The 24,469-nt window shown below is 51.3% G+C and overlaps 1 protein-coding gene and 1 long non-coding RNA gene across 9 annotated transcripts in view; one reads left to right on the forward strand and one right to left on the reverse strand.

The window, feature by feature from the left end:
* The window catches only part of ANO2 (anoctamin 2), a 350,657-nt gene that overhangs the window by 59,443 nt on the left and 266,745 nt on the right, over window positions 1-24,469 (reverse strand). For all 8 annotated transcript variants that reach the window (XM_082349769.1, XM_082349772.1, XM_082349775.1 and 5 more), the window contains 2 exons: window positions 20,422-20,617; window positions 1,512-1,623 (listed from right to left, as the gene is read on the reverse strand). In XM_082349769.1, coding sequence (XP_082205895.1) covers window positions 1,512-1,623; window positions 20,422-20,617 — 308 coding nt within the window. The remainder of the gene's footprint in view (window positions 1-1,511; window positions 1,624-20,421; window positions 20,618-24,469) is intronic.
* LOC309609022 overlaps window positions 1-24,469 on the forward strand; it is a 447,877-nt gene that overhangs the window by 5,443 nt on the left and 417,965 nt on the right. The window lies entirely within an intron of this gene.

Raw genomic sequence — 24,469 nt, forward strand, 5'->3', positions numbered from 1 at the left:
CCTGTCTCTGTTCATAATTAAGTGTTCCCCTAACACTTTCTTTGCACCTTTTTTACGGTACTTACTGCAGATTACACTGTGCTGTTGCCAAGACTATCTCTCTCAATTCACCATAAGTTGATCTAAGGGTCAGAACCCTATTATTTGTTTCCTGGAATATCATATGTATGCAAGTTTCTATTTATATTAAATCTAGACATAAATCACCAAAGAAGTATATAATCATTAACACGGAGAGCCTCGCTGCTACTATAATTTCATGAGCATGAAGGGCAGAGGTCCGGAGAAGGGGGTTGTGGTTTGGGTCACAAACACACTTATAGGAAACTATAAAATGTGGACGATGACACCTCTTGCTATCAGTGCCTGCTTGACGGGCTTTCAGTTCTAGGGAAGCTTTCCTGGCATAGTTGATGCCTACTGGGAAATCCTGGAGGGAACCAACTGATCTGACCAGGAACAATATTTATCAGAAGTGATTTTACACCCAGGACTGTTATATAATAAAGAATATGACTGGTCATTGACCCTGATCCCTGGGAGGAGCCTCTAAATCCTTGGAATTTCCTGATAGGAGTGTCTTTGTTATTCATGGTGGGCCCCTGGGACTAGACCTAAGTTTATGCTAATGAGATCACTCAGGATGGGGAGGGCACTGCCAGAAAGACCAACCATGTGATGAGAGAGTTGGGGCTTTGAGCCCAGTAAAAGCAGCCTGACCTCAGCTGGGGGAGAGGGACTGCGGATTGAGTTCAATCACATGAGCAATGATTCATTCAATCATGCTTGTATAACAGGACCCCAGTAAAAACTGTGGACACTGAAGCTTGGACGAGCATCCCGGTTGGTGACGCACATTGACGTGCCAGGAAACTGACATGCTGAGGACATCCTGAAGACACGGAAGCTTCTTTTCAGGATGCTCCTAGACCTTACCCTATGTGCCTCTCCCGTTTTGTCGCTTTGTATTTTTATCTCTTTGTGATAGTAACACCATAATTTTAAGAATAGCACATTCCAAGCTCTATAAGTTGTTCTAGTGAATTATCGAACCCAAGGGGTTAGTGGCTGTAGCCAGTTGGGCAGAACCATCAGTGGCCTGAGAGCCCCAGAGCTTGCAGTACTGTCTGAGGTAAGGGCAGTCTTGTAGGAGGCTGTGCTCCTAATCTGTGAAGTCCACACTAACTCTGAGTAGTTGCCATCAGACCTGTATTGCAAGATCTAAGAGCCACTGGCTAGACATGAAATTCCCTCCTGTCACAGCCTCAAAGTTGAGAGACACAAATTCCTCTAACACTAACCCTTAGGGCCCAGAGCCAAATCACTGCAGAGTTTCCCATGTTATCAGAATCTGAAGATGCTAATCCAAAATGATTTAGTGCAGCCAGGTGGCAAAGGGAGTGGGGAATGGGGCCGAGGGTGTAAATTGACAATGGAGACAGGCTGACTCCAGTGGAGGGCTCAGTCTTCATGACCAGTTGCCCTTCCATGTATGGCACCAAGATACTCACCTCCCCTTGAAAAAGGCCACATAGAAGATGGGTGAGTAGGCATTGACAAACTTTAGCAAGAAAGCCTTGAGTATCAGGCGCTCTTCAAATGTCTGCTCTGTTTTTGGAACCTCTGAAAGAGAAGAGCAAAGCTGATCAGACTGAGAGACAGATTTCTCACCTCTCCAGAGTTGTGACCCTGTGACATGAGCCATTATCTGTCAGTTTACTCCTTCAGAGTAGAAACTAAGAGATCCACCTCTCTTGCACCTTAGAACTGACTTCATCTGGGAGGTCCCAAGTGGTCTTCCAGGTAATATGGGGCTACAGAAGGCCAAGCGTACATACGATCATCACCTGTCTCTTTCCGCTGCCCTCCTCTTATCCACGCAAGCAATGATTTCACACTGGGCTCCTCAAAGAGGGGTCTGGGCAAGCGGAACACCCTCCCACCACCCTTGCTTCATCAAGAGGAATTCAGCTTTTACCTGCATACTTGCCACTTCTACAGAGATTTTACTTGAACAAACATCCCTGACAGAAAGGCTTGTTAACCAGTGAACAGAAGTCAAGAAGCAGTAAAAGCCTGTCTTGGGCACCAGGGTGTGGCTCCTCTTTCTCTCTTCCTTTGCCTTTAGCAGGAAAGCACCCCTCTGGACATCCTCGGGCTAGGCTGAGGCATCCTGGGTCCACTTACTCAAATGATGGCGGCTCATCAGATAAGTAAGTGAAACAAACACAGCCTGAGCCTAAGGTCTCAGCCTCAGGGGTGACAGCGCCAGTGTGCCCTATCAGGTCCAAGCAGGGGAGTCAGCCAGTGTTCCCGGGGGGATCCTGAGAAACACCAAGCAGAAACCTCATCGGTGCCTTCAGAAGACTTGAGACCCACGGGAGCTCCGGTGGACAGCTGGGCAGAGAGCTCAGTGGGGTCTCCACAGACCGCGACAGAGAGCTTGGCAAAGATAAGAGGTTACCGGGCCACACTCTTCAGGGGCAGAAGGAAAGCACTAACCCCGCATCATGTGCCCTCTGACGAGAGCCCCGAAGTGTGCTGAGCCCAGGGCCAAACCACAAAGTGCACAGCACCCAGGGAGTTGTGTGTCCAGATGAGGCCACGTGTGGACCCACCTGACCTGTCTGCCCACCTGACTTGCCAATAGCTTTCACAGGATTAGAAAAGTGGACATGGGCTTCTCTGGTGGCGCAGTGGTTGAGAATCTGCCTGCCAATGCAGGGGACATGGGTTCGAGCCCTGGTCTGGGAAGATCCCACATGCCGCGGAGCAACTGGGCCCGTGAGCCACAACTACTGAGCCTGCGCGTCTGGAGCCTGTGCTCCGCAACAAGAGAGGCCCGCGCACCACGATGAAGAGTGGCCCCCGCTTGCCACAACTAGAGAAAGCCCTCGCACAGAAACGAAGACCCAACACAGCCATAAATAAATAAATAAATAAATAAATAAATAAATAAATAAATAAAATTTAAAGAAGAAGGAAAAAAAAAAAGCTCCCTCTTTCACAATGACATGATTTAAAAAAAAAAAAAAAGAAAGAAAAAAAAAAGAAAAGTGGACATATGACCCTGTTCTCTCCCCTGGAATGCCCTTCCCATCTCCTCATGCACAAAGCCCTTGCATCGTTTGACATCCAGATCAAATGTCCCCACCACCTCCTTCCTGAAGCCTTCCCAGACGCCTTCAGCTGGCAGTAATCTCTCTCTGTTTTCTTCTACAGTACGTTACATTTCTCTGTATTAATTATCTACACGTCTGCCCTTTGAAAGTCACTACAGTAGTAGCTTTCATTGACTGTGTCTTAGTTTGGGTTACCCTCTAAGTCAAGGATTTGGGAGTAAGTAGTCTATTTGGGAGGTGCTCCCAGGAAGCTTGGTAAGGGAGGGGGTGGTGAGACACAGAAGTGAGAGAAGACAATCTGGGTGTGTCCATGAACGGGTTAATGCCGCAGGCAACTGGGACTCAGTCCCGCTGGGGATCTTCTAAGAGACTGTGTGAAGCAAGCCTCGGAATCATTACGCTGAGGCCTGAGCAAGTAGCACTCCCTCACTGGTTGAAGGTCACTGCTGGCCTTGACTCCCTGGCACCTCTGGCGTATCCTGTGCACGGGCCGAGCACGCTCCCACAGCCAGGGAGCACCTGCAGACAGGGAGCTGCGGTGACCTCAGCGGCAGCCAAGGGACGTGCATGCTGCTCGTGACTGTCAGTTCCAAGCTGCTCTCCGTTTCATCTTACGTGCGGGAGGGATTACGTCTCACTTTTATGGATAAAGGGAACTGAGGCCCAGAGAGGTCAGAGCCTTGCTCAAGATCACACAGCCAGTAGGGGACAGAGTTACTTGTCTCCAAAGACAGTTTTTACTACATTACACCTTGAAATCAGGATCTTTGATTAATGTTTACACCACACTTCCTCTTTCACCTCCCCACCCTCCACTCCCAGCCTGACATCATGCACCTAAGAAATGTTTGTCACTATTCAGTGCACATTCACTGAGCACCGGCTGTGTCCCCTGCATCTTGCCAGGATGAATGAAGACGTCACCACTTCTTCCAGAAGCTTCATTGAGCCAGGTCTCTGTGAAAGGCTTTTGCAAACTGCCAAGTCTCTTCCAGAGTTCCCTTGTGAGCGGCAAGGTCTGACCTCCCCTCTCATCATGGCAGAGGGCATCCTAGGAAGAAGGAGGCTGCATTTCCAGGATCTGCCTTCCCGCACAGCATAGTGAGCCCCTCATTCATTGGTGATCCTACAACATAGTCTTGAGTATTGGCAGATGATACCCCGGAGCGTCAGCAGCGGTCCGAGCATGAGCAGAGGCTAAGGACATTGCCCCAGGCAGACGTGAGCCCCCGGGCACCTGTGGCCCTGGGAGGGGACTTGAGAATGAGAAAGCTTAGTGACTACCATCACTATTGTGATCCTGGCCTTGATTTTCCCCTAAGGCTGAAAGAAGGGAAAATGAAGAGTTACTCGTCCTGGTCCCCGTGAGAAATGTGGTGTCGGTCCTGGAGAGCCAGCAACACTGAAAACTTCTTCATTCTCCAATCTCCCCTCCATCCTAAAACCCACTTTAGTTCACTGATGTTGGCAAACAGTCCTAGAGGCCGTGGCAGGCCATGCTGAACCCACAGAGCTCCCATTCCCTCTCAGCTGTGTGTTGAGGGGAGGGATGATTTGTTTGTTTTGTTTTGCTACAGAGATGGCTGTAGGAGCAGATTTTAGCATCAGACATATTTGAGTTCAAATGCTGGATGTAATTAGAGAAGTGAAGTTATATGAAAAGGATAATGATACCTCCTTCACAGGGTTGCCCCGAAGACACAATGGGAATGCTCATAGAGCACTCGGCCAGGTGCTTGGCACATAGTGGACCTCAATCAATGATGTTGTCCTAAACATCACAATCATCACCACCACAATCATCACCACCACAATCATCATCATCGCCACCATCATCATCATCACCATCATGCAGGTCCAGCAGCCCTGCTTTCCACAGCACAGTTGGGAAGTCACAGGCTGGATCTTTGTGCACCTGACTAGCCCCCTGAGGTTCCAGGCATCATTTCCATGCGATTACTGATCACTTTCTACCAATCGATGGAGAACATGGCTGGTAGGTGATCCTGCTGGCAAGAGGATTCTGCTGGCAGAGATCACCTGTAGGTGATCCTCTGTCCCCACCCCACAGAACCACAGCCCAAGCTTTCTGAGGTCCTCCAGACAATTCTGGCAATAGCATTGCCGGCTAGGGAGTCTGGAGACATCGTCATTAATTCTACAGGAGATGAGGTTGGAAAAGCCCACCATGATATCCCTCAGCCAATAGATGGCTTTGTGGTTTTCTCCTTCCAGCCACACATGGACAGACACATGTGCAACCCCATGGATAAAAGTGCTGGGCAATCGCACTGCCTAGCCCAGTAGGCATTTGGATAATGCCTTGTACTCACCATTTATGGTTAACACTGCCACTTCTGCCAGCTCTTCTTTAGTTTACATATGTTAGCAAAGCCCCTTCGAACTTTAACCAAAAGGTCTTCCCCTCCCTGCTACAAAGAGGCCAGGGCCACCCTGTTGATTTATACTCGTCACGCCCTCCCCGAGCTCCAGATCCACATCCACTTCTTCAGCCTGACTCTGTTCGCTCTGACTAGAGGAAACAATTCTGAGGCCCAGGTGGAAGTGCCTGCCATTGATTTCTAAGGTCACTTTCGGTTTTAAGATCTCATAATTCTGAACCCCGAAGTGGCTGTTAACCTCACCACCTTCCCCACCCCCATCCCACCCGCCCCCACCATGTACGGTTTGGATGGCTTTTTCACAATGAGTGAGGTCAGAGAGATACATCTTCTGGGAGGACCACAGCTGGTGTCAAATGTAGAGTACTCTACTGTGCACGTTTATTGAGTTAATGAATGACATGACGTGACATGAAAAAAACATTATTTGGAAGAAGTAAATACTGAAGTATTTGTCATTTACTAAAAATTCCCCGTCATACTGCAAGGAGGGCAAAGCCTAAGGAGGGACCTGTCTGTTGAGCAGGATAACGGTATGAAGATATGAGAGGAGCAGCCAAAGAGAGTTAAACTCCCTACTTAAGAGAAGAGATAGGGGTGCTGGAGGTAGATGCAGGACCCATAAAAGGCGAGAGCCAGGGCTCTGGGAGGGGGAGGGGCGGAGAGGGGGATGAGGGGGGCTGCTGTGTGACAGGTGGGGGGTGCCTGGTGGAAATTTCCATTAATTTCTGCTGTGTCATTTGTAGTGTGACCCCCTCATTTGCCTCTCCATAGACTCTCCAGTGAAGACGCATTACAACTGCGTTTCTTACCAGTGTCAAAGAATCCTGGATGGGTTCTTAGGGGAGGGATGTGTCAAAGGACTGAGTCCGACTTCAAGATGAGCACAGGGGCGTGAACAGAGGTTCCCCGCCATACCCTGTTGTAGCTGGGTTACAAAGGAGAGAGACTGGGGACAGAGAGGCAGAGAGAAAGGAGGAGGAGGAGGAGGAGGAGAAGGGGAAGAGGGAGGGAGGGTGGGAGGGTAGATGAAGCAAGTCACCGCTTATCAGTAAACAAAGGACGTAGCAGCCATCAACTCATCAGCGTCCTGAACGGATTCAGGATGGAGAAAAGCAGGACACTGACCCTAGATAGTTAAGGTGCCTATCAAAGAGATGATTTCAATGAGCCCATACTCTTGCATCTTCTCCAACTTAGAAAAGCACTAAATGCATTAACTTGTCTGTTTTTCTTTAACTAACAGGAATCTTTCGATGGTCCAACTACCTGGTTTTTGTTGCAGAAACTCCTGTGTATCCTGGCTCCCCCCTCACCTCTTCCGAGCAGTCCCTCAGAGCTACCTGACAGGCTGCCTCCCGGGCTTAAGTAATCAGAAAGCCCACCAAATAAAACATAATGCTCAACTTTTAGGTTGTGCATTTTTTTCAGTGGACAGAAGGAAGGAAGGAAGGAAGGAAGGAAGGAAGGCGGGACAGAAGGGAAGGAGGGCGGGAGGGATCACTTTCAATAGGAGTTTGAGCCTCTGCCCAACCAATTCAACAGTAACTTAATAACATCTTGTGTCTCAATTTTAAATATTTCGGGGTAAGAAAATGAAAACTGAGGTCACCTGAAAAGTAATCAGGTCTGAGGATCTAAAAATTTGGAAAACTCACCTTGTAAATGTGGCTAGAAGGGGATTAAGGATGAGGTACAGAGAGGCACATGTCTTTGATTTTCTTTTATAATTGCCTTTGAACTCTTTGTACGCAGATCCCCCAATCCCTACAGGAATTCCCTCCAAGTTCTCTGGAAAGAGAATCCAGTCTCTTCAGAGCTCTTTGCTCCAACTGGAAATGAGTGACTCCCTTCCTCCATCCTGATGAATCATGGGTCTGTTTATTATTTCTTAGGTTTATTTCTAAAAACAGCCTGTGCCTATGCTTTTAAGGCCAAGAGCCACCATAAATAATGGGCATTTCCAATAAACAATCCAAATCCCCTTGATAGGCCACAAAATCAGTCGAGGGTCCCACAGCAGAGAAGCTCTGTGGCCATGCTGGGTGCTTTGCTGAGACTTCTGGGGAAGTTGCGGGGGGGGGGGGGTCCCAGGGAACATGGCCCCGGGGAGGGAGAGAACGGGGGCCCTGGAGCTCCATGCGAATTTGGGTCTCTCTTTTTTTTTTTTTTGATTGAAGTATAATTAGCTGATTTACAATGTTGTGCCCATCTTAGAATAGGTCTCTTCCAACAGCCAACATGAGGAGCCTCGCCCGCCTACAACAGTGAAGCGGAACAGGTTTTTCAGGGTCCTTTTGGGGTGGGATGATGTCTACAGCACAGGTAGGGCACTTCAGGACACGGCACCATCCCCTGATAGGACACAGAATCTGGAGTGGTCCCAAACTGAGCCCATGAGAAAATGGACCAGCCTTGTGTTTCATAAAACTCCAAATAGAGTGTCTTTAGATAACAATTGCTACGGGGATGGAGAGGAGAGTCAATATGGACAGAGTGTGAGAAGGGAGAATGCAACCCCTCTCCAGCATTCACAGGCTCCTGAAATCTCACCTCTCCCAGGAAGCCACCCCAGGTTGAGTGGAGGCCATCTGAGAGTTTCACCTGCTCACCACCAGCTGGAGCAGATTTCGGACAAAGGGCAGACTCTAGGACCAGGAGAGACCATCAGAGAATTCCTGTGTGGTGCCCTTACCCAACCCCCTTTCTTTTAAGTGTTAAACCTCTGATGCATTGTGTCATGAAAAAACATGAGTATAAATGACCCAGCTGTAAACTGCCTTGGAAAATAATTAGTATGAAAGCCCAAGTGAGTCTCAGGGGGCCAGCTCAGAATTCAAAGTCCCCAGAGCACCATCCCCGTCATATGGAAACAGCATGGCGAGCGAGAGGACGTCAGCTGCGGAATCGGAATTTTGGAAGAGCAGCTCATGCTAATGGGTGTCCCTGACAATCCAGCAGATACAGAATGATGGCGACAAGACAAAAAGGCGATGTCCAGGTGTGAGTTTCAACCAGTTCCAGCCCTGGCACGGCTCTGGGAAGGATGGAGGCTGCGTCAGAAAGCAAAGGCGCCGCGGCGCTCCCGGCCTCTCCCCCAGGGCAGATCCAGCTTTTACAAACAGCACTGTTTCCTGACAGCCCAACCATCTGGGCTTCCCTCCGTTCGTGTGTGTGGGCAGGTGTGTGGGTTTGGGGGCGGAGGTGGTGCCAGCCTCCTGTGTGCCGTTGTTGCCCTGTTTATGCCGTGGGGAGGGAATCACCCTGCAGAAGCCAGCCGGCTGGATAACCAGGCAGCCGGTGCACTGCCCCAGGGCACTGAGCGCCCCCGAGCTGCAGATGATGGATGGGTGTCCCTGAGATACCCCTGGAGCCCTAGAGAGTTTCTAAGCACAGGGGCCCCACCCTCAGAGTCAGGAAGATGACGGCTGCCCCCAGACAAAGGGACGGGAGGCCTACTGTGCTCTAGCAGCCCTGCCCCAGGTGACACTACATTTTAAGGAAAGGGGACACAAAAGGGAGCAAGCACCTGCAGAGAGTGAGGGAGACAGAGAGCAGTGCTGTGTTACAGGGCATCCCTGAGGACTCCACGGCGCTGGGCAACACCTGACACGGGGTCCCCATTCAACTGTTCCATCCGCTCTATGGGGATGCTCTCCTCACGGCAGTGAGGGAGCAGGGAGAGAACAGGTCGGTGTGCCCGGGTCACAACCGCAGACACAACACCGGTGCGGTCACCTCGCAAACACACTCGCTGGTCTAGAAACCGAGCCCCGGGCTTCCCTGGTGGCGCAGTGGTTGAGGGTCTGCCTGCCGGTGCAGGGGACACGGGTTCGAGTCCTAGTCTGGGAAGATCCCACATGCCGCGGAGCAACTAGGCCCGTGAGCCACAACTACTGAGCCTGCACGTCTGGAGCCTGTGCTCCGCAACAAGAGGGGCCACGATAGTGAGAGGCCCGCGCACCGCGATGAAGAGTGGCCCCCGCTCGCCACAACTAGAGAAAGCCCTCGCACAGAAACGAAGACCCAACACAGCCAAAAATAAATGATAAATAAATAATAAATAAATTAGAAACCAAGCCCCCGCGAGCAGAGGTGGAGTAATCCCATCTCAGTCCATCCCCTGGTGCCTTCCCAGGGGAAGACCACCCAAAGGGAATGTTTTTACCTTTTCCATCGTTATCTTTTTTTATTCAACGAATGTCCACCAAGTGACCATCGTGTGCCAGGCACTGGGCGTTGGGAATACAGCCGTGCGCCGGATCAGTGAGCCCCCTGCCATGTGGCGTGTACAGTCCAGAAGAGGGAGGGGGGGGGGTGTCGGAGGGCAGTGAGTACTGATGGAATCCACAGGGAGATGAGGAAAAGGTGACAGGAAGACTGTTTTAGTCGGAGTGGAGGTCTCTGAGGAGGCGACCTCTCAGCTGACACCCGAAGCAGGAGCTGCGGGCAGGGGTGGAACAGACAGTCCCAGGGACCGGAGCATTCAGAGTGACGAGAAAGTATGAGGAAGAAGAATGGAGAGGAAGGGGTTCTGTCGCCACTGGAAGGACCTGAGATTCACGCGACACACGGTGGGAAGTCACCTTACGGGCGAGGCAGAGTGATGCTGAGTGTCAGGACCCCAGGAAAGGAAGCGTGTGGGGCGGGGCATGGAGTGGGGGACGGAAGCGGAAGCAGAGAGACAAACCAGGACTGTGTGGCTGTCCAGGCGGGACACGACCAACGTCAGGAGGGAGCTCGTGAGAACTGACCAGAGCTGGGAAATGTCTGAAGGCGGGCTAGACAATACTTCCCAGACGGGAGCTTAGGGGTGAAAGAAAGAGCGATCCAGGAGGATGCTTGGGTCTGGTAAGAGCGTGTGAGTGCTTTTCCTGAGATGGGAAGAATGGTGAAAGTGACAGGTTTGGAGGGAAAATGGAGAGTTCAAAGTTAGACCCACTGAGTCATTGGGCCTGTGTGCTTCTGTCCTCATGCCCCAAGGCGGGTGGGGCTTTGTGTGACTTGAGAACCATCCTCCGAAGCACCTGGCCAGCTCTGAGGCATCAGATCCTCAGGCAAGCCACAGCCTGCAGTGGGTGATTTCCCAGGTCCTCTCTGCTCTGGTCCTCTGTGTTCTACGGCACTATCGAGGAGCCTATGACAAGGGGAGAGGAGGTCCTGGGCTGGGAGCAAGAAGACCTTTGTCCCACTTTCCTGCAGAGACGTACGTGATTTACCTTTCTGAACTTCACCATCCTAACTCCTAAAATGGCACCTTCCTGAAACATTTGTTGTGAAGTCCAAGCAAAAGTATGGAAAGCACGAAGCACCGTGTAAGGTCGCAAACACTTGCTGTTAGTAGGACGCTGTAGCAAGGCACTCTATTAGACTTTTCATTTGTACATTTGTTTCCACTTCTTTGGTGAGAGAAATGCCAGCAGGTTACCCGAGAATCTCTGACCGAGACCTCTTTGAAGGCTGGGGTGGGCTGGCATCACTTGGGGTGATGAGGGGCCCCCTAGTCACTGAGGGTCACCTCCTTCAAAGAGAGGTGGGATGAGGTATCATCAGATCTACTGTGTTTTGAAAGTTTAAGAAGACAGGCTGTATGCAACTAGGGTGGATTTCCAGGGAGAAGGGAGTCTGGGTCTGTGTGATGAATGACATCTTGGAGATGCGGATGCAGGTATTATGTGTCCTGATAGCTGCAGGGCACCCTGATAGCTGCAGACCCTCGATGGAGCTTCCTCTGAAGGAGAGGACGGTCCTTCCTTAAAGAGACCAGTGACCTGTCTGGGACCGGCGGTGTGGAGGGACCATCTCAGCAGTGGTCCAGCCTCTCCTGTCGGATGAGACAAGGCCAGCATCCGACAGCAATGTGGTGTAGCAGTGACACACACAAAGAGTGAAGGGCTGGTCATACTCGAGGTATTTCCCTGCTGAAGCATGGATGTTGGCCTGACCCTCCTCTATTAGACAGCATTGCACCAGGAAACAGAGTTTACCTCAGATGCTTCAGAGGAAGGGATTTTAACGAAGGCACAGTTTTGCCAGAGGTGAGGGCAAATCACCTCACCTCTGGGAAGGGAAGGGAAGAAATGGCCCCAATTCCATCTCCTCTACCCCCTAAGCTCCTTCCATTGCTTCCCATTGGCTGAGCCCCGCCACCAGTCAGTGTGGGGATACCTGGTGATAGAATCTGCTGGGCCTCGGGGCACAGACCACGGTGGACGCGTGGGGAGAAGGGGCCTGGAGGGAAACCATGGCCAACAGAGCATGACCACCACGACTCCCTTGCTTCTCATGGATTCAGGCTCTGGGTTCTCAGAAAACTCAAAGAAAGGGAGAGGAATGTATGGGGCTTCTTGCTAAAAGGAGAGATGGGGGCTTCTTGCTAAAAGGAGAGATGAGTGCTTCAGTGATTAACTGGAAAAATGAGAGAGACATGTTCATAGTTACAGCTCAAGTTTGGAAGGAATTCTTGCCAGTTGTATTAAACTATTATAAAAGTAGCAGTGTTATTAATAATCGTCCCATATAACTGGAATGAATTGTTCCACAAACTCAGGCTATAACCTTGCTCGTGTCTTCTGCGTTACTAGCAGCAGCCTCCCACCATGTCCTCTGCTTCCCAGACAACATTTACAGTTACTTTAAGCCAACATCACGGAGGGGGGCCCTCAAACAATGGCAGAATCCACCCTGGCCACACCCTTCCCCTGGTCTCCCAGATGGGACGGGCAGGAGGCCACCCAGGCAGTCAGGAGCTGGTGGCAGACCAGGAAGACAACCCAGCAGACATGACTCTAAGCCAGATTTCAAACTGCCAGCACTGTGGTCTCCCCGCCTGGAAGGCATAGGTCTCAGACCAGCCCACACACATCCACACGCATCCACACGTATCCACACGTATCCACACGCATGCACACGTATCCACATGCATGCACACGTATCCACATGCATCCACACGTATCCACACGCATGCACACGTATCCACACGCATGCACACGTATCCACATGCATCCACACGCATGCACACGTATCCACATGCATCCACACGTATCCATATGCATCCACATGCATGCACACACATCCACATGCATGCACATGCATCCACACGCATCCACATGGGTCCCTGCTCCCGAAGCACGCTCCTGTGCAGGCTTAGGCCGCAGGGAAGCCCACTCCCCTTGCCCCAGTGCTCAGAGCCAAGAAGGCAGCCCTTCACCCTGCGCTCTGAAAACACACGTCGTGCACATTTGATGGGAAATTAGATCCATCCCTGTATACCCAAAATGTTCCTCTTTAAAGAATCTGTGATGTCCCAGCGGCCTCTGGTTCTGAGTTTCCCCCTCCTTTTCGTTTCTTCCCTCTCTTCTCTCCTCAGTGGTCAGATGCAGCCTGTGCAGAGGATGGCTTAGAACTGGATGCACAATTCTGGACTCAGGACTTCCTGGTGGTACTTCAATTCTTCAAAAAAAGGTTTTTTTTTTAAAATTTAATAAAGCACATGAGACCCCAAAGTCTGCGAACCTGCGGAGGTCTCCTCATGCCTGCAGGCCTGTGCGGGGAGCTGGCTCCCACTGTCTCCCCGCTTGTTCTCATGGGTGGGTGTGTCGCATTTTAAATCTTCTGGAGCCTCTGATGTGTTTTCTTCTGCTTTCCCAACACATTTAGAATTTCCCGAGGCCAAAGGACAGCTACGTATTACCAGGCAGTGGGGCGCTGTGGTCTCAGCAAGGACACCAAGGCCAGGGTCCTCACCACTCACAGCCAGAGGACCTTGGGCCTGTGGGAGGGTTGAGACCACCCTCACCCTTGGGGCTATTTTGAGGATTAAATATACTAACATACATAAAGTGCTTCGAACAGGACCTGGCACAGGCTGTGTGTACATGCGTGTGTGTGCATGCGTGTGTGCGTGCGCGTGTGTACACCACTATTAACTATGGGTCTTGGTCAAGTTTCTAAACCTCTTCAGACCCCTCATAAATAAAGTGAGAGAAACAACCAGTTCCGGGCGCTAATGTGAAAATTAGGTGAAACACTGTACATACAATGCCCGCCGATGCCTGGTACACAACGGGTGTCAGTAAATCAGATCCTTTCCCCATCTCTCCTTTCGTCACTTCCCTGCCCCCGCTTTGGTAGCGACACTCAGGAGCAGCGTTATCAGCAATATTTAAACAACTCACAAACGCAGCCTTCTCCTAAGAACTGGAGGCTTTGATTTGGCACGATAATCGTGTCTCAGGTACACACAGTGAGCCCAACCCTGTAACTAGGAGAGACTCAGTGCAGAGTAAAGATGAATCATATAGCCCCACACACAAACCAGCACTTTGCAGAGTTTGGAAGGAGAGGAGGGGGAAGGAGAGGAGGGGGAGAAGGTGGGGTTAGAGAACGATGCTGACAAAGACAAGTTCATGGCAGCTGGATTATTCAGCTGAGAAGCCTGGTGTCAGCCCTGCCTTCCTCACTCTGCCTGGAGCTAGAGTGCACATGGGGCCCCTTCTAGGCCAAGCCGGACCCATGCCTATGTCAGTCATGACAAGACCCTACCGTTTCAGGAGCACTAGACATCATACTCCCCAAGCTTGGGCTTGGAAGCTCATTGCCTCACGGGCACAGTGTACCCTGTGCCCTGACCCAAGTAGGAAGCTGCAATGGTCTGAATGTTTGTGTTCCCCCAAATTCACATGTTGAAATCTCAACCCCCAAAGGTGATAGTATTGGGAGGTAGGGTCTTTAGGAGGTGCTTAGGTCATGAGGGTGGAGCCCTCATGAATGGGATTAGTGCCCTTATAAAAGAGACCCCCATAGAGCTCCCTCGCCCCTTCCACCACGTGAGGACACAGCAAGGAGATAGCCATCTGCAACCCAGGCTTTCACCAGGACCCGGCCATGCTGGCACCCTCATCCTGGACTTCCAGCCTCCAGAAGTCTGAGACATGAGTTTCTGTTGTTTGTCAGCTATCCAGTCCACAGTATTTTGTTATAGCAGCCTGAACAGACTGAGACAGATGCATACCTTGAGCTGGTCTGCCTGGTCACCCCTGTTGTCTTACCTCAGACCCTGGCCTCCCAAGATGCCCGAGCCCCATCCTGTTTGCCTGGGTGACTGGTGTCCTAATGTCCTGCCCAGCTCTTGCTTGCTTCCTCTTCCAGGAACTGGATCCTTTCCCTATAACCCCCTGTGGCCCCTCCAGGAAAGAACAGATCACTAGGGACTAAGACAGTCCTTGTCCCACCTGTTCACTGAGATCCTCACAAACGTCAGCGACTGATACTTGCTGAACCAGGCTACACACTTTGCACAGCGTGCCTTGGCTGACAAGGTCCCAAAGCATCTTTGTTTCCCCAGCCACCCCGACCCCAGTCCCAGACTTCAGCTCAGTCCCTGCGCCACCAGGACCGCGTCGCCTCCAGATGATAGTGTGTCTTGCACCCAAGCCCATGACTGTTGTTATCCTGGCCACCAGGTAGACAGTTACTGTCTTTATCTATCACTAATCACACTCAAGGCATTTAACAAATTCTGTCTTTTGTCACAAATATTTGTGGCAAGAACAGACCTCAGATAGGCCTGACACCGGGGCCTGTTGAGGGACCTCCTAGGGAATGGGTCTTCCGTCACCCAACTTTGCAGGAAACACTCAGGAACTCATTGGAGTTGTTTACACCAGCTGTTTGCACCTGGTGAGCAAAGCACGTGGTCACCGCCTCCTCATCCATCAGGAGATCTGGGGCAGGAAGCCAGACGGGTATTAAACCACCCAGCGTGAGAATGGCAAAGGAAGTCCATAAGCTTGGCAGGACCCTCAGTCTATCAGGTGGCCTTATCCACAGCTTTATGTCCCCGTGGCGGCCTGGGGGCTCTGAAACCACACCTCTGCCTGCAGGTAGGCCTGTCACACCCTGCTGTGCAGGACCATCTCATTAGTGTGTGAACTCTGCCATTAAGGAAAATTCTAGGCTTTGGATCTCTCTGTTGCATCTTCCAATCACTGCCCCATCGTGGCAACTTTGCATTTCCCTGATTCGTCTTAACAGTTCCTCAAATCCTTTGGTCAGCAGGCAGGGTTGAAACCATGAATACGTAAACGCTCACTTTAGCCTCTCCTGTGGCTGACAGGATGCCTCGCCTACGGGCATTCCTTGAAAAAGAATCTGAATGCATGAGTGAAGAGACAGATATATTTCACCAGTAACTGCACCAACAAGCGTGGGCTAAGATCTACCAGAGAGCAGGCTGCGGAGGAGAGAAAAGAAACATAAGGCGGAGTGGCTGTTCTCCAGGGCTTTGTAGCCTGGTTGGAGCAAGCGGCAGAGAACTTTCCTGCTCATGGAAGGTCCACGAGCTTCCACGCATTTCCAGCCTCTTCCTGATCAGGCTGCTTCTAGCTGGCACGCTACGGGCAGAGGTGATGAACGATGCCTCTGTGACAGCCTCGACGTGACCCTCCGGCGCTCTGTCCCTAACACGGTGCCCATGCGGCCTCCACGGGTCCGGGTCCTCGGCAACTGCGTGAAGCAGAGACCCTGCCCTGTCACTCCAACCACGCAGCGAGAACCAATAAACACCTTCGTGGTACGGCACTGAGATTCTAAGATTAAGGCCTCGTCTGGTCTAAGAGTGGGAAATCCGGGAATGATATCAGTCGGTTATGTGACAAACTTCCAGGGAGTGAAGCAGATCCTTATCTGCTTGGGAAGCACCCCAAGCTTCTGGCCACCTGGCTGGTTTATAAGCCCTTGCTTTTGCCTTAGCTGTTCTGTGCCTTCGCCTCTGCCTCTGCTGCGCTGTAGCCTCTTTCTAGAGCCTTCCCTCTAGATCTCCTCCCGCCCCACTCAGGGTTCAGCCACAATGTTACCACCTGGACAGTCCTTTCCGCACCACCTCGTGCAAAGTACACAGCCCCAAGCCACCACCACATCGCCCTGTTTTGCTCTCTCGCCCTCTGTGAAATGTCCCCGTCTCCTGTGCATCCTTCCCCGACTGCAGTGTCAGGACAGCTGGAGCAGGGACCACACCTTTCCTTTTTACCTGTGTTCCCAGAATGGGGCCTGGCACAAAGCAGGCGCTCAAACAACACCGGAGGGATGAACCAAGGAGTGAACGGTCTGCGCCCGTGGAGCCCAGAAGTGGGTGGAGGAAACCCCCTGAGGGCTGAGTGTCCAGAAAAAAATTCACAAGGGAGGCAACCTCGAGAGGTCCTTTAAGGGGAGGGTCACTGAGGGTTACTGCAGCCTGAGCGAGGCCCAGGGGGATGGGGGGTGACTGTAAGTTAAGTGGTCGGAGGGGATGGAAGCAGACGCTGGGAAGAAGGTGGTTGAGAGCCTCTCAGATGCTAGTTTGGATCTGACTTAAGGGTGCAAGGAAGCTCTCTGTGGGGCCCGACTGGGAGGGATGCATCCCCAGGGCAGTCTTTGAGAAAGGCTGATTGGGTGGGGTTTCCAAGACTGAGGGCCCCAGGAAGAGGCTGAAGACAAGGGCATATAGTCAGTCATTAGGCTCTGACAACAGTCTAGATGGGCGTGATGATCAGGAGACAGGAAGGAGGCCAACGATGAAGGAAGCATCAATGAAACTTGGTCCAGCAAAGTTCCCTGTTCACCCAACACCACACAGATGGTGGGGGAGGGAGGAGGAGCCGGGGCTGGAATTCATGGTTCTCCCCACCGGACTCCCCAGTTCCGTGGTCCTTCCACAATACACCACACCTTCTGAGCCCTCTGGAAACATCCAGTCTGAGATACACAAGAGCAACAACCCAAGCAATGCCCACGTGGGGTCCAGGGTAGAGACCAATCCACCAATCCAGACAGTGAGAAACGCACATCAAAACTGCACAAAAGACACTGGCATTTTAGGGGCAGAATCTGAGTTTGAACCTTGGTCAAATGAGGATGGAATACTTCCCTTGCTGACCACACATAGTTTGTGAAGATGAAATGGAATAACCAAATTCGTTTTTAAGATAAAAATGCTTCATGAGTGAGTATCGCGACCACAAAGGACAAAATGCACTTGTTAGAATTTCACCTCCTTTCCGGCACGCAGACTTTCGTATGGACCACGGGACATCGGCTTAGCCGCTTGGAGGAGTCTGAACTTTTGGGTGAGGAAGGGAGAGCTGTTAGAAACAGTGGATACAGCTTCATGGTGTGGAAAGGGTTTCATGGCCAAGACAAAGAGAAGCTGCCTAGCCTTGTACGTGGGAGGGACTCACTAAATACTTGTTAATGAGTTTTTGATTGTCGACATTCTATCTTGGATCTTTACCCCTGTCTGGAGCTGTGCAAGATAAGTGGATAATGTATCACAGACGGACAGCAAGAAGACGTTTCTGCATCATCACTGACTTCCAGTTCCTTTCTCCCTACTTCCTGCCCACACACTCAACAGGCTCCTTTACTCTAGACCCCCTGCCCCCCTCCACTCTGTGGCATCCTGCTGGAGTCATCTGGCAAACAGTTCCCCCCACCCCATTATGCTCTTCAAACCCCACAGCGTAGAGAACGAACTTGAGGGCATGGGGAGGGGGAGAGGAAGTGGGAGGAAGTGAGAGAGTGCCATGGACTTATATATACTATCAAAGGTAAAATAGACAGCTAGTGGGAAGCAGCCGCATAGCACAGGGAGATCAGCTCGGTGCTTTGTGACCACCTAGAGGGGTGGGATAGGGAGGGTGGGAGGGAGATGCAAGACGGAGGAGATATGGGGATATATGTATATGTAGAGCTGATTCACTTTGTTATAAAGCAGAAACTAACACACCATTGTAAAGCAATTATACTCCAATAAAGATGTTAAAAAAAACCAAACAAACAAAAAACCCACAGCGGTGTCGGGTTGGGAGCTGTTCAGGGGATGGAGGGCATTTCTTTGCACTCCTGCCTTTTCCCCCATGCGAAGGGAGTGTGATTAGTTGTAATTCCCTGCTCTGTCTTCCCACCTCACTCCTTTCTCCTCCCGGGTGAGGGAAGGGGAAGAGCTTAGCCCATTGGTCGGTGTGGAAGGTAACACTGGCATCTGCTCTGTCCCTTAGGGGGAAGCAAACGGCCTGCAGGAGGGGCTCTTCTGAGTCCCGTGCCCCACCCCCTGCAATGTCCTAAGAACTGCAGGACTGCTCTGCCCGCTGCTGCCTGCCACGGGGAGGCCGGTGGGTCTGGATTCTGGATTAGGAAGCCTATCTGGCTCTCCTGCTAAGTTGCTTCCGCCAATGCAGCCTTTTTCAGCTGTAAAGGTGCAATCTCAGCTTTTGTCTCCATCTGCCTTTGCCTTACTTCTCAGCTGGTTCAGTAATCAGGCCAGGAAGATGGTACTCTTTACTGGATGCCCCTTTGGACTTCAGCAAATACTTTTCCACTGTCTGTGAAAATAAGCAGGGTCCCCAGCCTGACATTCAAGATCCTCCACCAAAATATGTGGGCTCAGCCAACTCCCCGGGCCCAGTTCCCCCCCATGCTGTGCCCTGGTCATGCCAGGACACTTGGGCACCGCCGCACGGGCTCCCTGGGCATCCTGGACAAGCTTCCTGTTCTCTTCCACCTGCTGAGCTCTGCTCCTTTGGCTCCCTGGCTTTTAGACCCCCCAGTTTTACCCATCGTACCAGCCCAGCCCACACTCCACTTCTCCCTGCGCCTTTCCTGACCCTGATGGGTCAGATCCCCCCCTTCAGTGACGGATTTCTCACTCTGTTTCCTCTGCCGGGAGCCCTCCTCCCCTCCTGCCCTGCCCCTCCTCCCCCAACACATGCCTGACATCCACGTCCACTTATTTCCGAGCTCTCCCACTGGATGCCCTCACCCGGAGCCTCTCCTGAGCCCCCAGGAGTGTGGGATGCTCGTCCCAAGTGCTGTCATGGAACCCTGTATCCCAGCAAACACACTGAAGTGGAATTCTCTGCTCACTTTTCTTAAGAAACGTATGAAGGAACACAGATAACACTTCTATATAAACATGCACATGCCCAAAGACGGCGGAACGGCCAGATGGTAAATCGCCTACATCCACATAGAAACCAAAGTCAGTGCCCACCGTGAGTAGCAGCCACGCCAGGGAAGGCACTGAAAGAGTCACTGGCATTAGTGAAACCTTTCCTGATTCTCTGAGCCGCCAGGAAAGGCTCTTGAAGAGGGGTTACCCTGTCAAGTGTCTGCTTCCAACTGGTTAGTACTGTAAAGACATCCCATCATTAATTCAACTCCCCGGAGGTGAGTGAGAGGCTGAGACTGCTGGTCCCTGGATTCAGCAAGGGAAAGAGATGCCTCCAGGCCAGCCAGGATGAAGGCAGTGAGGAAAGGGTCTCGCCCTCCACCCCGACGTCTAAGAAGCAGAAGTGCCAGAAAGCGGTGCTCAAGCAATGGCAGCCTGTGGCTCAAATGACACGTCTGAATATTGAGGCCACTGCATTTTTCTCACTGGCTGGAAGCTTGGGAAGCCTGATACACCTCTTTGAAGTCTGCTCAGGGCCTGGGGTATGCGTGGATTTGTTGGGACCTCTGACAATATGGGGATAGATAAGACGCTCTTGGACTCAAGTGTCAAGAGGCTTTCCCAACTTTATAAACACTGCTGGGGAAATGAGGAGCACTGAAACTCTGCCTTTTTTTAGCAGGAAGTGTTGAACACCTCTTGCTTCTAGGCTGAGCTAAAAAGAACAGACCCCATGATTAATCTTGGGGGATAACAAGGCCATCCACCTGGGCTATTGATCGAGAATGTTCCAGGAAGGATTCCTGCTGGGGCGGAGGCCCTACAAGGACACACCGTGCACCTCCTCATTTCTCCAAGTGCACTGGACTTCCTTTTTTTTTATGTTGGGTCATTGGCACCAAAAACCCTGCACACACTGAACTGACCACCTCAAGGGGGCCCGGGGCAAACATGCAATGTGGTGATACGGTACCGATTTTGGTGAGCCACTTGGCCACGGCGCCGTAAATCTCATCCAGGATGAGGATGACCACGAGGTTGATGATGACCGCCGTGGCTGTCACGGTCACCCGGACGTTGGAGCGTGTGGCCTTGTTGAGAGACAGAGCAGCAGCGGTTGTGATGCGATAGACAATGACCCCAAAGACAATGGAGAACGTCAGGGCAATCTGTTCGGGAAAACAGGGAGAGTCACACGTCAGCGGACAGCAGTTATTGCCCACCTATTACTTGAGTCTGCTACGTCGGGTGCTATTAATCTGGAGTCCACCGGTGGGCAACGAGGCACTGCCAACCTCGGAACTCATGCAAATTCCCGGTACGGGGGCATTTTCCAGGGGAGAATGTCTTTCATGTTTATCAGATTCCAAATGGCCTATAACACACACCCACAAACTAAGGTTACCCTTGGGGGTGGGGAATACAGAGGTAGGGGGAAAAAAGGGTTATTATGGAATTCTATGAAGTCACGTGTGTGAAACTTCTGAAAATTGTAAAGCACCATAGAATTTAAAGAGTCTTTCATTCAATTACAAAAAACTGTAAAACCTGTTTAGAAGTCTTATAAATAAAAACTAATATCTAAAAAAGTAAAAAAAAAAAAAAAAAAAAAAGAGAAACTACGACTGAAACGCTGGATATGGTAGTGTGTGCGACACAACGTGGTGTGATTTCTTTCATTAGGGAGCTTTCAATCCACTATGGGGATAAGTTCAACCAGAGTAAAGAGTAAATAATAAATAGTAAATAATGTAGTCGTGTCAAATGAAGAGTGTAGTTGTGAACAGGACTGAGAGTACAGAGGGGTTCGGGGAAGAGTTTGCGGAGCTAGTGGATTTCGGCTGGGCCTTCGATGAAAAGCAATAGGGAGCCCTTGAAGATGTTTGAGCTGGGAAGGGTTGGGGTCAGAGCTGGGTGGGGTGGGTGCAGGAAGGCTGCCCAAAGGAGAAAAAAGGGAAAGAAACCCCGAGCAAGACTTTTAGACTCTCAGTCCTCAGGGTGAATAAAGCACCGCTCTAAGATTTCTCGACCAGGCAATTTGCAGGGGAGCACTCAGATTTCTCACTGGCACAGCGATCTCTGGCACTATGCTTAGAAGGCAAGTTTACCAGCCCCTTGACCTCGAGGGCCAGCCCCATTTCCTTTTCCCAGAACCTAAGAATAACAAGGTGCTCTCCCAGAGACCAGCTCCCTCTCCCCTCCCACCACAGTGGAGGAAGGGCCATTTCCATGCACCGCGAGGACGTGAGGAGCAGACAGGGCCCGGCAGAGGGCTGAGAGGGAAGAGCAAGGTGTGCGCCCTGCTCAGAGCAAAACGTTCTAACGCGTTTCTGTCCAGCGGAGTCTTCTTTCTTAGAACTCTTTCTGCAGGAAAGGAAAGATTCAGGTCACATTTCTTCTGGGGTGGGGAAGGGGGGTGGCTGCTGGCTGTGGAGGACTAAACGGAAAACATGGGGAGAGAACGGGGCAGGTGAAAGGTTCCTCTGAAAAAACACACTGTCCTGGACGATGGGCGTCCCCTCCCTAGAAAAAAGGGAAGGGAAGTGTGGGAGGGGAGGGGAGGGGAGGAGTGGGGAGGGGACTCTGGTTAGGCAGCGCTTTGCAGTGTGAATGACACTCCGGTGGGCTGTGATGGGGAATGGGTTGCAGATGTGTCCCTGTATGGAAGCCTTCGGACCTCTGGGGGTGCTGGTGGCAGCCTCAGCAGTGTGTCCCCATGTGCTTCACAAACATTAGTGCTTGCCTTGTGGCCACGATGAGAAAAAGAAGCCATCTGTAAGAAAGGCAGGATGGCAGCAGCCTCCAGGTAGAGGGTGTGTGTGTGTGTGTGTGTGTGTGTGTGTGTGTCAGTCAGGGCGGAGGAGAGGTTAGATGGGAAAAACACTCCGTGGGGAGGCCCCTCCTTTGATGGGGGTGCAGGTGGGTGCAGAACCCCAGCCTCCAGGACCGGGGAGGGATGACTACCGTGGACGTGGGGAAACCTGGACATGACGTCACCGCCCTCCAACGATGTAGACATTGCATTTCCCTGTCCTCTGGGATTGTCACTGCCAGACAGTATGGGCCTGGAAAATGTGGTGTGAGATTCTTTCCCCCCAGATCACTTTTGCTGTGAAGACCAGTGATGGAAGTACTGATGCGGGGCGTGCCAGGGCATCGAAGAGCGACTGTGTGTGTGTCTATTTGGGGTTGGGTGTGGGGGGATGACTGGGGAAAACAACGATGCCAGAAACATCCCTTGCCTTGGGGTTCAGGGGGTGGGGAGGAGATCAGCTTCCATCCTCCTTCTCTAAGAGGCCAAGCTGGGGGTAAGAACACGCTTCCCTGCCACTCAGAGTGTGGTTTGGACCTGCTGCCTCAGCTGGGAGCTAGAGAAACAGGCCGAATGGCAAGCACCAGTCTAGACCTACTGACTCAGAATATGCAATTTAACAAGATTCCTATTCCTCTAGAGGCACTGCTCCACTCACTCAGGGAAGCCCTTTCCCCATCCCCCCACCTCCTTGGCACCTCCATGCCCCTCCCCAGCCCTCGGATGCTGTGCTCTGCCATCCTAACTTCTCTGATCTTGATTTTCCATCCCACTATAGAAATCCACTTCTGAACCTCTCCTTTGGTGTTTCCCACAAGCACCTCAAGATTCACAGTTTTCAAGCCAGAAGAGCTTGGAGAGCACCGACCCAGACCCAGTCCCAGGACCATTTTGCAGATGTGGAAACAGGCATGGAAAGTGAAGCGATTTGCTCAAGGTCACAAGGCATAGACTACAACCCTAGCCTCCGAGATCACTGTAGGAATTAAAGAGTTTTAGCATTTAGGGATCATCCATGTCCAGCCTTTGATCTCATATACAAGGAAACTGAGGCCCAAGAAGCAGCAATGGGATTGGTCCAAGATCCGGGTGGTACATGGCAAAGCCAAGATACTCATGGTCGTAACATCACCACCAACAACAGCTAATCCACGTGTGCTCTCTTGATTTCATGATTCGAGCCATATCTGCCCTAGCATGAATCTCTACAACAATCACACAAGATATGCCTTTTGCAGATGCAATTCAGTGCCATCCAGGATTTGAACCCTGCTCTATGGCTGCAAGGTCGACAATCCCATCCTGACATTAGAACCCAGGTCTTTTGGCACCAAGCCCAGTATTATTTTCATCACTTTGGCTGTATTATTGATTTTGTTTATTAAATTCAACAAATATTTTCTGACCACCTACTGTGCTGCAATAAGTGTATTTCATGTATGTGATCAGGTCCCCCAACTAAGCCAAGAGTGGGGATTGGTCTTGCACTACGTTCTGTGCCTCATGCCAGTGCAGAGAGGTGCCTCCTGTGTGGAACCTGTTTGGTAAAGACTTGCCGACCCTCAGCTCTGGGCAATCTCGCCCCCTGCACTTGGTCGCCTGCATCATGGCCTCTGTGATTCTTGGTGTTTTGGGTTTTTTTTTATATACAATTGTTAAAAGTTACTTTCCATTTACAGTTATTACAAATTATTGGCTATATTCCCTGGGTTGTACAATACATTCTTGTGGCTCTTGCTGTTTGAATCCCATAGCTTTACTTGGGGACACAGCCAAATAGCAGTGGAAGTCAGGCTACGGAGTCCAGAGCCCTAATTTCACACTAAGAGAGAGATGGGAAGGAGAGCTGGTCTGGTCCCTACCCTCCAGGACTTGCACCCTGAGTCGAAGCTGAGAAAACCATGGCACACAGACAGCAGGGATGAGCCTAGTAGCAGCTGGACAGAGTGACGGGCCTCCGTTCAGGAGCTTCTAGAATGTTCTGGGCAGAGAGCAGGGGGGTTAGTCAGAGAAAACGCCACAGAAGAAGCTGTGGGACCATTTCCTATGGGAAGGCTTGGAGGAAAGAATAAGCAGAAGCAAGTAAAATGCACAAAGCAGAGCAACCCCTGCTGAACCAGTGGGAGAGCGGCCCGGTTGAGGGCACAGCCCACAGTAGTAGCTCAATTTGAAAAAATACACACACCAACAACTCTGTCATTGACATACC

Source organism: Balaenoptera borealis, assembly GCF_965194805.1.
Source record: "Balaenoptera borealis genome assembly, chromosome: 13".
NCBI lineage: Eukaryota > Metazoa > Chordata > Mammalia > Artiodactyla > Balaenopteridae > Balaenoptera > Balaenoptera borealis.